Source organism: Alligator sinensis, unplaced genomic scaffold, assembly GCF_000455745.1.
Source record: "Alligator sinensis unplaced genomic scaffold, ASM45574v1 scaffold865_1, whole genome shotgun sequence".
In the NCBI taxonomy this organism is placed as follows: domain Eukaryota; kingdom Metazoa; phylum Chordata; order Crocodylia; family Alligatoridae; genus Alligator; species Alligator sinensis.
Window position 1 is genome coordinate 1,083,915 of NW_005842146.1, and position 15,421 is coordinate 1,099,335.

A 15,421-nucleotide genomic window follows, 5' to 3' on the forward strand; every position below is an offset into this window, starting at 1 on the left:
GGGGTGTAGTCACAGCTCTCTTGATTCCTGCTCCACTCAACATTTAAAACAAACTGCTCAGAGGGACGGCTGCATTTCTAGTCAGGTGGGCTTAGGGAGTTAGTTGACTTCATTTATTGATTTCTGCTCTTTACTCTGTAGATCAGTGTTTCCCATGGTTGGTGTGCCATCGGCCATGTCCAGGTGAACTGAGGAATCTTGGGGGGTGGGGCATGGCTCCTGGGGGCTGGCTACAGGCAGTGATGCTACCACTGCCCTGCGGCTGGCCCCGTGCTGATATCTAACACCCCCACTTGGTGTTTGGCTGCTCGCCACCCCCTCCCCCCACTCCCGCTCTGCCTTCAGCTGGTGTGAGGTGGGGCGGAGAAGGCCAGGTATGTGTGCTGTATGGTGGAAAAGGTTGGGAAATGCTGCTGCAGGTACTAACAACACTTGATCATCCACTAATCAAACTAATCTTCCTTATACAATAATCCTCATGATGTTCCCATGCTCACCCCCATGCTGTCCAGTAAAGGTATGACATTACCAAGGAACCTGTACTGTGTGGCTTTGCTTCTAGGGGTTCAAACCCATAACAAATCAGAGATGGGGAGGGGAGGGGCTAGGGTGAAGGCAAGCCTAGCTGTAAGATAGCTATGATCCAGTGGTCAGAGACAGGAGGGAGTTGCAAAAGTGAGAAAAAGAGATAAGTTACTACAGTGACTCTTTTGACCCTTTCCTGGGTTATTCATTGAAGCAGATGACAGCATCTGTGGGGAGCTAAATCAGTGGCTCAACTAGGGTGGCATAAAGTCAGTTATGTATGAACACAGAGGGGTTGGTATTCCCAGGTAGGGGCACTGGAATTGGTTGAAGTGAGTCCTCCTCTGCCACCAACTGTTTATTTCTGTATGCTGAGGGTGGAAGCCACCTATGGGCATGCTGTGGGGAAAAGGGGCCATGGGAAGGAGGTATGTTTATAGCCCTGTCCACCTTCTTCCCCATAGTCCGAGGTTATGAATGTCTTGCTGAACCATTTGACAGGGATTTTGATGGGAATGTCCTCCTGAGAGTAATGAGGGGCTGGATGTTATTGGGCACTAAAAGGCTTTTGGGAGGAGGCGGTTCCATGGAGAAGAAGGGTGTGAGGTGAAGGCAGGTGGGCTATTATGAGGGTGTGGAATGAGGGGAAGATGGGGTTTGGGACTGAAGAGTGTGGTGGGGACTATGGGACAGAAATCAGTCTGAAGGGGATTAGGAGCAAGAAGTATTTTGGGTGAGGGGGATGTAGGAGGCATATGGGGCTGTAGGGAGATATGGGTGCTCAGAGGGCATGGGAGGGCTCGGTGGAGCATGGGGGGGATGGGATGTGATGGGGATGAGTCTGTACAGGGTTCAGCGGGTTCATGGGAGCAGGGTAGGACCAGTCGGGCATGAGAGGGATGGTTTTGAGGGTGAACATGGGGAAAATGTGGGATAACAAGGGACAAAGTAGAGCCAGGAGGCATCTGAGGTGGCAGAGGCAATGCATAAAGGGTAATAAGGGGCACCTGGGGACAGGTAATAGTTTTGGGGCCCTTTGCAACCATGGTGGAGCATCTGGGGGACCTGTGTGTTAAGATTCATGTCCCTGGCCAGGCTGGGGCAACAGTTGTACTCCTCTGAAACCAAGTGCCTGCCCAACCTGAGAAGTCAGGACCCCTCCCCCACAAAAACAATCAATTATTTGTTTTTGCTTGGATGTTAACCAGAATGATAGAGCCACAGGGTCCTCATATATTAAAAAAGCTCCTAGTTTCTTTCTAACTGGAGAAAAAATATTCATTGTATTATTTGATATGCATCATACCATCTGCACTCCTGGTTTTTAAAATCTTAGATCCACCCATAACCAACAACATTGAGGGGTGCACATCTTTAGACAACTAATTTCCATGCTAGGATGAAGGCAGGGGAACACTGGAATGGCAGCAGGTAGCTGTGCTCAGTATTGGCTCAGTTACGGCTGAACCTCAGCAGAGGCAGAGTCCTGTAGTCAGCATCACTCCTCCTCTGCTTCAGAGCCAAAACAGCTACAGATTTAACCCTTTCATAGCCACTGATGAGTTGTCAGTAGCTGTGTTGGATGAGCAGCAGGGGAAGGGGAGTGATGCTGACAGTAGAACTCCTTTCAGCTCCCTTCCAGGACAGCCCCAGAGTGAGTTGCCATGGCATGCCCTCCCCTGCCACCAACAGGCAGGCTGCCTGATGTGCCATGGTGACCTGTTCTGGGGCTCTCCTGGAAGGGGGTTGGGGTTGTGTGCCCAGTAGCTTATCAGGGGTGGCCCGGCCACTCCACAGAAGGAAGTATCAGGCTCCTCAGAACTCTGGCAGGTATCAGGTGCCCAGAAGCAGGCACCTGGTATGATTGCAGGAATCATGATTGCAGGAATCATGCCAGGCACCCACTGCCACCACCTGCATACAGTAGGTCAGAGCTCTGAGAGGCCTGATCCTTCCTTTTATAGAGCAGCCAGGCCACTGCTGATTGGCTGCTGGGCACACATCCCCAACCTCCTTCCAGGAGAGCCCCAGAGTGGGTCACCATAGTACCATGAGTCATCAATCTAGGTCTATTTTAGACCAGGTTTTGCCATTTTTAAATTAGCCTATGTGCTTCAAACTTCTGTTGTGTTACAGATATAGACTGATTTCTGATCACTTCCACCAGTTTATATGTAATGTCTGTACCTGGCCTTGGTGTAATTATCTCTGAGTGGCTCTTGAAAGCCAAACAGTCCTGAGTCTGGTTAGCATTTGGATAGGAGACCACAATGGAGTATCAGGTGCTACAGATACAAAGGAAGATGTTGTGATTGAAATCTTGGTGAATGGTAACCACAGAACTGAATGACTTCATTTGGCCATGAATGATGAATAATAGGAAGGAAATGAATATTGTAAGTAGTTCTGATTGTGTGGCTGGGAAAGAAAGCAGATGTTCTGACTTTTGGATTACCCTTAGAAATAGTTTCTAATCAACCTCAACCTACCTAATAACATAAATGAAAACAGAAATCACTTGATGATCTTTGACTTCTAACTTGTATTACAAGTACCTTCACAGAGATGTTGGTATTTATACTTTGTCAAATAGGAGCTAAAGTAATGGTCCATTGCCACCTCCATAGGCTCAGTCACTATAAGGCTGCAAAAGGCAACTTTCATTTCTGTGACAATCTGTTACTACAAATTGAATTGGTGTAAGAGTATTTTCTTAGGACATCCAAAATGGCCAACCCAAATGAGGGAAACCTTGATTCTATATGTCCCTGGATATGTGTAATCAATGAGACCACTGTCACTGGAATTCTGGCCATCCCTTATGACATTGCTACTTCACAAAAGTAGGGGACTACAAATTGCACTCCCTTTATCTTCAAAGGACAAATTTGGCTGGCTACTTCTTGTGTTTTTAAATGGTAACAAAAAAAAAGCACACTAGGTCCCTGCTTCTTCATGTAACCTACAATGACAAGGTTTGTCTTTCATATCATGTTTCAGCCATAGAACTTGAAGATGGGTATGGTATCATCATTCTCATTTTCCAGATGGAGAAACTGAGGCACAGAGAGGTTAAATGATAGGCCTACAGTCACACAAATGTGAGTGAGAGAGAGGAATAAAATGCACATTTCTCATTTCCCAGGGCAGCTTCCCATATCAAGCTGCCTCCTTAGATTTAATTAATATGTCTAGGGGAGGGGCAGAATATTATTAATCAAGTCTGCTCCAGCATCTAGGGGAGGGGCAGAATATTAATCAAGTCTGCTCCAGCGTCACCTTACCATCATGTGTATTAAGCCCCCCTGCATTTCAAAATGGCCTCAGGAGTGCTTTATCATGAAACATGATGTGTTTTAATTAAAGCTCACTGAATGAGCTTTAGATAAAGTGTCCCATTGCTATTTTGAAATGTGCAGGGGCTTAATACACATGAGTATGAGCTGTTTTAATTAGACTAGATGTCTGGTAACCACTTTAATTAAAATCCTCCCCCCACCCCAAGCACATATATAGCCAGCCAAAGGGCCTAGGATTAGGACCTAAAAATGTTTTTATTCATTACTTTGAACATTTACACCACAATCATGGTTAACCTATAAATTGAATGATAAAAAAAAATGAAACTCTGATTAAAATACAAAACACAACAAAAAAACAAAAAACCCAACCCTGCACACCATGTGTTTCTGGGAAATTGATATCAGGCCTAGTACATTAGCCAGCCTTGTTAGGCATGATTGGCAAACTTTTGTCAGCACAAGTCAGAGCTCAAAACCAGCTATTACTGCAGGCTGCAAATCTCTGTTCTTTCCTCCACCACCTCTAAGAAGCCAACTGCCAGATACCTAAATTATCTTCAGCAAAGATAACTTCAGACCTGACAGAGCAGCTAGGTCTGCAGTGAAGGAGGACATTGTGGAGGGGATGGGTGGCATGGTGCAGTTCCATACACTAATTCCTTGTGCAGGATGAGACATCTTTGTGAGCTGGCCTGCAGGCTGTAAGTTGCCAAGCCCTGTCCTTGGCAATTTTGAAGATATCATGCAGATGTAATGTGGAGAGAGAGTCTTTATAGCATCCCCTATCCCACCCATGCCCACCTTGAGCCCCAGTTCAACAGAAGGCAGAAGATAGCTCTAATTGTTCTTTATGGTTCACTTCTGGCTCATGGTCTTATGGGCCATTTAAAACTTCAATTTAATTTATTGTACAAACACAAGAAAAGATGGGAATAACTTTCTCGCATTAATGGTCCATTCTTTGCATTGCTCAAATTGATTTATTTAGGTCAGAAATCAAAGAGAACTTCATGTTTGCAGCTGGCAGAGTAACCATTAAAGTTTAAAACTTTCACAGGCACTTCTGCCTGAAAATGTTTCAACTGCAATTGTCACAAGTGACAACTAAGATCATTATAACTGAAACAGATAAGAGCATAATACTTTTTGTCAATTTTTTTCAACATGTTTATTTTGTGCATTTGACAAACATTTTGCATATTGTCAGTTCCATTGGCTTTTTCTTCTTGGCAGTCATTTAGCAGGGTTTTTTTGCCCTGTTGTTTGTGCAGATCTTTCACCTGGCTAAAAGGCGGAAGAAGAACACTGGGGAAGGAAATGTGAAAATGATTTTTTTTTTTTAAACACAAATATTAGCCAGAGGGATCAAAAGCAGATGTAGTAACCAACTCTTCTCAGGTTCCTGTCTTGCTTTTCTAATATGGTTGAAGAGAAGATTATGGGAAATGTGGTGAACCTTAACTAAGAAAGAGGGGATGTTTTTTGTTTAGAATGCTAATCAGAGGATCATTGGATGTTAGGCAATAGAGCAGGTGTGGGCAAAATATGGCATATGGGCCAGATCTGGCCTGCTGAGGGATTTTGTCTGGTCTGTGGCAGGTCCCTTGGTCCTAGCCAGTCCAGGCACAGGGGACAGCACAAGCCATGGTGCATATGGCCAGTCCCACCACACCCTAGAGCACAGTGGGGCTGGAGTGGTGTGGTAGCCAGACTCACTTCCTAGTAGCCCCAGCACTGGTGCTTCTTCCAGATGCCATAGCCACTAGACATGGCCCTGCTTCCCAGGCACCGCAATGAGCCTGCTCTGCACCCACCACCAGGGGCAGGACCCTCATGGGCAGGGTGCATGACAAGGCTGTGGGTAGGTAGGGAACTGTTTCTAGGACTGGGTCTAAGACCTTGGGGTGGTGACAGCATGGGATTTGGGCTGGAGCATAGCTGTGATCTGTTTCCTGCATACCCCTGCAACAGGTACTGGTTCCATGGTCATGTGGGAAGCAGATCGTGGCTCTGCCCTGGTCCTGGCCCCAGCCCCAGCCCCACACTGTCACTACCCCAACATCCTGGACCTGGCTGTGGACGCAGCTCTTCACCTGCCTGTGGCCCCAGCCTGGCTATGAGCCCTTCCCAGGCGGGTCCCAGCCAGTCTCCATGGAGACCCCAGGATCACGGGGCAGTGAGAGTACGGGGCCAGGGCTCAGAGCAGAGCCATGATCTGCTCCCCAAATGCCCCTCCCACAAAGCCAGTGCCCATCACAGGAGTATGTGGGCAGCAGATCACAGTTCTGCTGGGTTGGAGCCACAGATGGGCAGGGAGAGGCAACCAGGAGTGACACAGGTAGGTAGATGGGGCTGAGGCTGGGCTTGTGGGGTGGTGACAGTGCAGAGCTGGGGTCCTGAGATCCCAGACCTAGCCCCACCCATGCACCCATCCCACATCCAAATGTTGCTCCTTGCTCCATCTTGGCTGAACGTGGAGCAGAGCCATGATCTGCTGCTCACATGCCTCTGAGTTGGGTGCCAGTTCTGCAGGCAGGGGTGTACAGGGAGTGGACTGTGGCTCTGCCCCAGGCCCCAGTCATATACTGTCACCACCCCACAATCCCAGGGTCTCCAGGGAGACTGTCCACTACCCACATGAGCAGGACATGCAGCCAGGTAGACAGGATGGGACTATTTAGGGAGTTTTGGTGAGCTGTTGCATGGTCGGGCGGTGTGCTGACCTCACCCATGACAGCTCATTAAAACTCCCTATATGGCCTATAGGCCCAAATAATTGCCCACCCCTGTAATAACGTATCGCTGACAGAGAAAACGGTATTAGTTCTTCTTTGTGACAGTTTATGTTAGATCTTGACCTCCTTTGTTATCATAAAGATTTTTTAATAATACAAATTAGGAGTTTCTAGCAAGTTTAAAGGAGGCAGGTACTGAACTCCAGTTGAGATAATTTGTCATCATGACATATCTTGTACAAGATTTGTTTATTAGCAAGATAATGCTGATATTGATTATGTGTAGCAACCCAAATGTTTAAATTTAAAACATGTAGATACAGCCAGACTAACTTAAGAAAATTGTTAAGTAACCTAAAATTCTGTCCACTGAACTACTCTTACAATCTAGGTGGAAGTGTAGTTCAAGTTCTTATATCTCTGGATCACTGTCTGATGAGAGCACAGTGGCTTTGATAAAATAGGAATCTGCCTCAACCTTCATCCCTGATCCCTCATACCAAACCAATCTGGGACCTTTAACAATTTAACAAAAACAAAAACATCTCTGTTAATTATTTTTTAACATTTATCCTAGTCTGCACTTTCAAGATGACTGTCAGATACAGTGGCATGATTAGGGTGTGGCAACAGTGGCAATTGCCCTGGGTACTGCTGGGGCTAGGGAGCTGAAAAAAATGCTTTTATCTCAGCTTTGTGATTGCAGTGGCAGCAGAAACCAGAAGTTGCTATTGCCCGTGTGCAGCAGCTACCTCAGGCTCTTGGCCGCATTTTTATCCTGCTGATCAGAGAAGCATATACGTGCAGAATTTCCAGTCAAGTCTCAAAGCAAGCAGAACAAGTATCTCATGAAAAGAGAATCTCCACTGATTCTTATCCAGTTCTTGTGTTACAGAGCCCAGAGGCTTCAGATGAGGCTAAGCATTTACATAGGGGCTGTACCAATATTGCTGACAGCATGCCGACTACTTTCAGACTGTAAATGAAGAAACAGATTGTCCAGAATCACAAATTTCAGATCTGGAAGCAGAATTTGCTAAAGGAGGCTTTGAATCCACAGATTTGATCTGAGTCCATTTTATATTTATCTAATGATATAAATCCATTGTATTTCATTTTTTGTTTCCATATATCAATGAAAGAAAATCTCAGTTTGACTGAAGGTATCAAGGGAACCAGCAAGGTGTAGAACATCAGTTGAGAGGTTACTGAGTTTTTTCACTGACTTGCAAGATTAGTCACATAATCAGATATTTAATTAAATTTATCAATATGACATCATTCTCTGATATTTAGGATATCAGGTATCAAAAATTTCCCAGAAAAGAATTTGCTTAAGACCTCCAGCCTCGTATAGTTTGTATACTCTGCATGACTATACCCTGAATAAGTACCTACTGAAGCCTGCTCAGGGGTAGATTCTGGAGTGGGTGAGCTCTTTGATCTTTGGACTCCAATATCTGGCTTTTGGCACATTTCGGTTTGTGGCCACCTTGGAAAGCTACTTTCTGGCTTAGCTGCTAGAGACTGACTAACTCTTCAAAGAGATGGAGCACATGCCAAGTCATATCTTTAAAAAAACAACATTTATTATGCCTCTCAGGTTTCTCTTGTCCTGCCTTTCTCTTTCCCCCTGTGTCTTGGGGGTTCTCCTTTTTTAAGACTATTTGCACTGTGGCTTCTAAGTCCTGCCTTGGCACCAGAAACAGAAGGAAGTCTCCAGATTTTGGGACTTGAAGGTGGATCAACACATGCATTGGCGGATGCATTGTTGGTTTGATAGCCCATTTCCCCAGGGGAAAGATTGTCACAGGTCTGCTTCAAAACACTGGTAACTCACCATTTACTTATGTAAAAGCTAGAAATATTACAAACAGTTCCACAGCCTGTCACAAAAGGTACCTCTAACACTGTAATGCAACTAATTGCTGTCAAATACATGTCACCATTTTAACTACATTTTTCTATTAGGAATGTATTATTTAGTTCCACCTTTTTAGTAAAGTTTTTATATTAAGAAAATGTTACTGCTAATCCTTTCTTTTTTGATATCCATATAATGCCTAATATATTTTGCTTTTAATGTGTTAATTGCTTTTATTCTCTGTTCCACAGTATTCAAAGACAAATAGGCATGCTGGACCTGGGATGGATAAAGTTATGGAGTCTAGTTTTTCAGGCACTCAATCTTTCTCAGAAGCCTTGTCACCTGATAGAGGAAGCCAGCCTATCAAGCAACATAGGTAAGTAAATGGCTCTCAGACCAGAAAATTGGCAGGCAGAGATGTCCTGGTTTAGTGCTATATATGCAAGATTATTGTGCATTGTGCCTGGGGAGGCATTCAAGGCTATATGGTAGTAACAGAGCCCCAGCCCATTCAGTAAACAGATGTCCAAACATTTCCTTTGCTGATGACATTTTTTTTTTTTATGATCATCACCGCCTATAATCTACCTTTTCTAGAATGCCTAGAGGAAGTATTAGAAGACACCATCGTAGCTGTAGACACAGAACAGTGAATGAAACAACTGTACTTTCAGAAACCATTAAAAAACAATTTTTTTCCTGTCTTGCAGTTCATGAAATTAATGATTCATTCTCCTACTGGTAGAATCTGTTACAAACTTTCAAACTTTCTCACTGTTTCTTTACATAAAAAGCACTCCAAATGAAAAATGACTACTTTCTATGTATATTTATGACTTTGTAGTAACCAGCAATTTAAAAAAAAATAGCTTTATAAAAGTTTAGATACAAAATGTTTCCAAGGCTAGAGGGTAGAAATTACTTCTAAGCATGGATAAAAAATGGTATTTGAATCAGATTTTTTTTAATGCTTCTTTGTTTTTTTTTGTTAAGACAATTGTATGTTCTAGATAGGGAAAAAAGGGTTCAAATTCATGCCAGGTATAAATCAAGTTGTGGCAATATCCGGTCACAAAATATGGCTGATTTTCCACAAGGAACTACTGGTATTAAAATTTTTAAAAATGAAATGGCTGAGAACAATGTAACTCATAATATTTGGTATATATCAAAAGACATTTCCATTCCAGCCACTTGTCAGCAACATTTTTCTTGTATTCTGAATGATACATTTGCTTAACCTTCCAAAACAATGGCATTTTGTGAGGTAATAAGGTACATTTGGGCCTCCTTATATTTCCTTTTGTCAAGCCTTTGACTTCGCATGAAAAAAAGAATGGCCAGTCTCATATAAAACTCACTCAGTAGAGCACCAATTTCACTGTATCTGATTGTGTGCTCAGGTGATTTGGTTAATATACCTGGAATATGGAAATGATGCCTAGGACTTTTTTCCAGTGGAAGTTTTTGATCTCAGTGAGCGCATCCAGATGCGACCCATCTGTAATGCTACATGCCGCATGAACCACACATGCAGTCATTCCCCTTACTGATAACTTGCAATATGAGGGGAGGAGTGGGCTGACACTGGGAAATGCCAGTGTAAAAAAAAAAAACCATGACTAAAAAAAGCAGGGTGGTTCATGTGGCAGTAGTGTGCACTGCCTGAAACTAGAGTCTGGCAGACGGGAACAATGGTCTAGTTGCTGGCCAGGCTCTGTGTTGCTGGATCACAGCGGATGCAGCCTCCACAGCCCCCAAGGACCCCAGGTAAGGCTGCTGGGGTCTCCCAGGTGCCAGCCCCAGCCTCCTGTACCCTATCGGGGGCAATGTGCCACGCGCCAGATTGTGTTTGCATGGCCATTCCCTGGGCAGGGACAAGTAGCAGCAGCATGTTGTGATGCTGCTGTTTGTCCCTGGGAAAACGCATGTTTCCACTTATGGAGATGTGACCATTCTGGTCAAAAGAAAAGCTTCTTTCTAATCCTTTAAATGCCAAGTACATTAACTCAAAGAGGCCTTCATCTTCATATACAAAAATATATAATTATACTACAAGCAAAGATTTTTGTGGATTCTATCTTTTATTGGACCAAATGAATAGTTGGAAGGGACACAGATGGTAGGTGAGACCTGAGGGAGGGTACATGATACCTGAAAGCTTGTCTAAGTCCCTTCTAACTATGCAGTTGGACCAATAAAACACAGACAGTTCCCACAAAAAAAAAGTGCCTCACATTTTTCTTGGATCATCATAGTTACATCACCCCAACACTAAAATTATAAGTCTTTTTAATTGATCAAACTCTCTGAATTTTATTTTACTCAGGTGATAAATAATGACTTCATAAAATCCTCAGAAACTTTTAAACCTCCAACTATTACCCAAATTTTTAAAAGTTGTTTAAATAAAAATCTAATGTGAATTTGTGACCATGTACTTTTTCTTCAGTAGGAAAGTCATTGAATAGGTCACCCTTAGTAGAACTTACCGGAAATGTTCTAGTTCTAGATTTTGAGGGACCATCACTGATTCTTTGGCCCACATCTCTGGGATTTTATTGAAAGAAAAATGGGTTCCAGTTCCTTATTTGGAGGGTTTCAGCCAATATACTATATTCATATTTCTTACTTTAAAGATGTATTTTGCACTAATTAATGGTTTTATCTGGATTTATAAACAATTGCTTTTGTAATTTTATAATTCATGATTTAATATATCAAGGCTTTGTTTTATAAAACATGCTGTGTCAATGATTTATAATCCCATCATTGATTTATGCATCCTGCAACTTCTTATAAGTTGTCATGGGTTTCAAGTACTGTTTAGCTCAGTGATGCTCAACATATGCACTGCAGCCTGGATCTGGTCCCCAAAGTGCCTGGATCCAGCCCATTGTATGGAGAATCATCAGAAAACATTTCAACCCACTGCATCCTCTTCCCTGCCTTCTGGTGTGCTTTGGATCCCCTCCACAGGCCTCCTTGCTTTCTCCCACTCTTCTCTCTTGTAGCAGCTTACTGTCCCTCCCTGCGCTTCCCCTTGGCATGTACTGCCAACTGAAGGTAACCTTTCTTCTTCTCCCCCCACCCTCTCTCCCTCTCTTCTCCTTCTAAGGTTGACAGCCACCTCCCTCTCTCCTTCTCCTCTCCACTATGGGAGGGGAGTAGTGGCCCACATTGCACCTGAATTGCCAACACGCAGCTCACTGCTCTAGAAGGTTAAATTCCACTGGTATAGCTGACTGATTAGTCATCTGACTTTATTTGGTCTCTTTCTTATCCTAATCCTTACAGATTGCAAACACATTATTATTAACTCTTGCTTCTATAGCACACATATGCTGAATTTAGGAAATTCATTTTTAATTACTAGGACTAAATATTTGTCCAAACAGTTACTTCAGGACAAGTATTTGAGGTCTCTGTTCCAAACTAAGACCTAAGACCACAGGTTAGCAAAACACTTAAGCATACAGTTAACTCTGGACTTTCCCATGTTTCAGTAGGTTCCAGGGAAGATGGGGCCGAGTACATCTGTTCTACGAGAGTCTGGTGATACACTCTGAGGCTGACCCAGGCTCTCCCTAATGCCTAGTTCCAGGCTGACTGGAGAATTGGGGCTCAAAAGCAGGCACTGGGGATTAGCCTAGCAAACTCGCTGATATAATTCCAACTCTGGAGCATGTCAGAAGCTTGGGTAGGCATAGCAAGCTCCCCACTTGTCTTCTGGAACATGCTGTTGTTACCATATAGAAAAGATTGTTAATTACCACATTTTGATGTTAGCTAAAATTCTCTGTCACACTTTCAGGAGGTGCAACCCAAGGGAAAATAGGTCAAAAGTGATTTTACATCATGTTCATGTCATCAGCTACATGTTTGTCATCCAGAACAGACCTGAGGATGCTATACAGGCCACTGGGCATTCCAGAGCAGGCCAATATCTTTCCAGCACTCATTGTACTTTGACGACCTTCTGCCTCCCACTGACATGTTTCCTTACATACTCAGAATGTTTCCTCCCTGAGATTTTCAAGTGAGCTTATGCAGGGCCAATACTTTCTTGAAATCATTGGCTGTCTACTCCCAGTTTCTCAAACTGGCTAAGCTTTGGTGCTACAGTAAAACTACCAACGTAGAAAACACTTGCTGCTGCTTGTGATAGTATTCTGTTTTTAGTGATTATGAGTGTGTCCAACAGAAATGTGAATGGCAGAACTGCTCATTTCACTTAGGCTACTGAACAGTTTAAGATAATAACAGTATTCTACTGGTATCAATCTACATGTGAACAGTTATGTAGAGATGAAAGGCTATATAAATCCTACTTCTAAAATATTCCATTTGTTTTATAGGCTTGTGTCTTACAGGCTTATTAGAACTTTATATCATAGGTTTGCCTGTGTGAAGCAACTCTACCCTCTGGCAAAACTGGAGAAGCACAAGTACATTCCCCATAAAATGTTAAAACCGTTGCTGGTTCATGCAGACTGTGTTCTAGTTATATTACAAAAAATTAAGCTCTCATTTATACAGGTGAGACAAAATACCATTTCCCTATATGTGAGGCTGGATTCTGATTTTGTCACTCATCTTGAGTAGTGGTTTTCTCTTCTAGTGCTACTGATTTCAATTAATCAATCCATTCATAATAATTTTCATATAAATTGATTGAAGAGAATATTACTACAAGGTCCAAATAATGGGTCTGAATCTAGCTTCAAGTTATCATACCATTCAGTAAAAAAAGAAAATTATTCTTAAGATCTAAAATGGCCATATTCTTTCATTTTTAAATAGGGCTATAGTAATTTTTCTGACAAGAGGAAACTCTTTCTTTTAAGGCTTAATAAGTAATTGCAAATTAATTTGGTTTAAGTTTAAAGGAAGGGTAAACAAAACACATCTGTAACTAGGGGTTTTTATTAAAAAAAATAACAAAGTTTAATAGCTTAAGGAAACTATCTTGTGAGGTAACTGGACTGAAGAATTTAGAAACTTTTATATGGAGGAGGCCTAGAATTATTTTAAGTCAAAAGTCCTAAACAATCTGGAAACTGATTCTCTTAAGCAAATAGAAAAAAGCTTATAGGAAATGATTCATTTAGCCCTAATTAAATGAACAGCTATCTCAAGACGGGCAATAGGCATAAGCACAGAACATGCAAAGAATGAGAAAAGGACTGGTCAGCAAAGAAAGCTCTTTTGGAGGTCAAGACTTGTAGGCATAAAGCAAAAATTGCCAAAGGCCAAGCTGAATTAGAACTTCAACAAGAGACATGCTCCAATGACTGGCAGATTCTAAATTACAGCTTTTATTAAAAACAAATAGAAAGTGATTCTTCGGCATTGTAATTAAAAAGAACAAGAAAAAGAGACACGGTTACTACGGAATGTAGATCATGTTGAGATTAAAGATAATTTAGTTGTGGTATGTGAACTAAAGGAGAATTTTTCATAGTTTCAAATAAGGATGATGATATTACAAGGGGAACAAAGGCAAGATAAATTCAGTGTGAAGATATGGACTTTTCCACAGCCAAAATGAAAGCGAAACTTAAGGACCTGAATGCATTCAAGTTTGGGATAATATCCCTGAATAATCTCCATCTCTGAATTCTGAATGAACTGGTGCATGAAATTACAGGCCAGGTTGCAAGTATGTTTAACAATCAACCGAGTCAGGACTGACTGGAGAAGAACAAATATAGTGGATATTTATGAAAGGGAAAAAGTGATAACATGCTTTACATAATGTAAATGTAATCCTTCTGCCAGGTTCTGCCCTGCTGCCATGCCCCATTTAGAAAGGTGTGGTACATATTTAGTGACATAACGGCAAACATAGTAAAAAAGTAAAAAAGTTTGCAGTAAAAAAATATCATCTTAGGTTGGCAACTCTGTTTGACTACAGCAATGGTTTTATATCATGCAGCCCTCATACCCTGATGAACTGACCACACCCACTAACAGGCTGCCCACCTCCCAGCCTTACCCCTGTCACCCCACTCCCTCTGTCCTGGCACAGACCCCCAAAGAACCCAGAAGCATTATTAACAGTTGACAGGACTCAGCACCAGCATATGGCTTAGGGGTAGGGAGTCTACAAAGCCCTGAGAAGAGAACCCTTCCCACAACCCACATGCTTCTGCAGGCACTGTGCTCCCCCTCAGACATCAGATAGCATGGTTTTTCTCTATCTTTCAACACTGTCTCTAAATCATAGATTCATAGATGTAGGATCAGAAGGGACATAAGTAGATCATCAAGTCTGACCCCCTGCCCTGGGCAGGAGAGTACGCTGGGCTCATATGACCCCAGCTAGGTAACTGTCAAACCTCCTCTTAAAGACCCCCAAGGTAGAAGCCAGAACCACTTCCCTTGGAAGTTGGTTCCAGATCTTAGCTGCCCTGACTGTGAAATAGTGTCTTCTAATGTCCAGCCTGAACCTACTCTCAAACAACTTATGGCCGGTATTCCCTGTTACTCCGGGAGGTGCACGGGTGAACAGGGTCTCTCCCATTCCCTGCTGGTCCCCCCTGGTAAGTTTGTAGATGGCCACCAAGACCCCTCTCAGCCTTCTGTTGTGAAGACTGAACAGGTTCAGGTCCTGTAGCCTCTTCTCATAGGCTGTACCCTGCTGTCCCCTGATCATATGAGTGGCCCTCCTCTGGACCCTCTCGATGCTGCCCACATCTCTCCTAAAATGCGGCACCCAAAACTGAATGCAATATTCCAACTGTGGCCTAACCAGTGTCATAGAGGGGGAGGATCACCTCCTTGGCCCTGCTTGTGATGCATCTGTGGATGGATGTTGGCCTTACTGACTGCATCCTCACATTGACAGCCCATGTTCATTTTGGAATCGATAATGACTCCAAGATCTCTTTCTGCCACTGTGCTTTTGAGAAGGGAGTTCCCCAGCCTATAGGTATGTGTCACAGAGCACTGAGGTACCCTGCTCCTAAAGAGGGGAAACTGATAGGGAA

At 43.0% G+C, this 15,421-nt stretch overlaps 1 protein-coding gene across 1 annotated transcript in view; it reads left to right on the forward strand.

The window, feature by feature from the left end:
* The window catches only part of NRG3 (neuregulin 3), a gene marked incomplete at its 5' end in the record, with an annotated part of 1,100,334 nt that overhangs the window by 1,057,815 nt on the left and 27,098 nt on the right, over positions 1–15,421 (forward strand). Inside the window, 2 exons of the mRNA XM_006025422.1 lie at positions 8,678–8,805; positions 11,936–11,938. Of these exons, the coding sequence (XP_006025484.1) occupies positions 8,678–8,805; positions 11,936–11,938 (131 nt within the window). The remainder of the gene's footprint in view (positions 1–8,677; positions 8,806–11,935; positions 11,939–15,421) is intronic.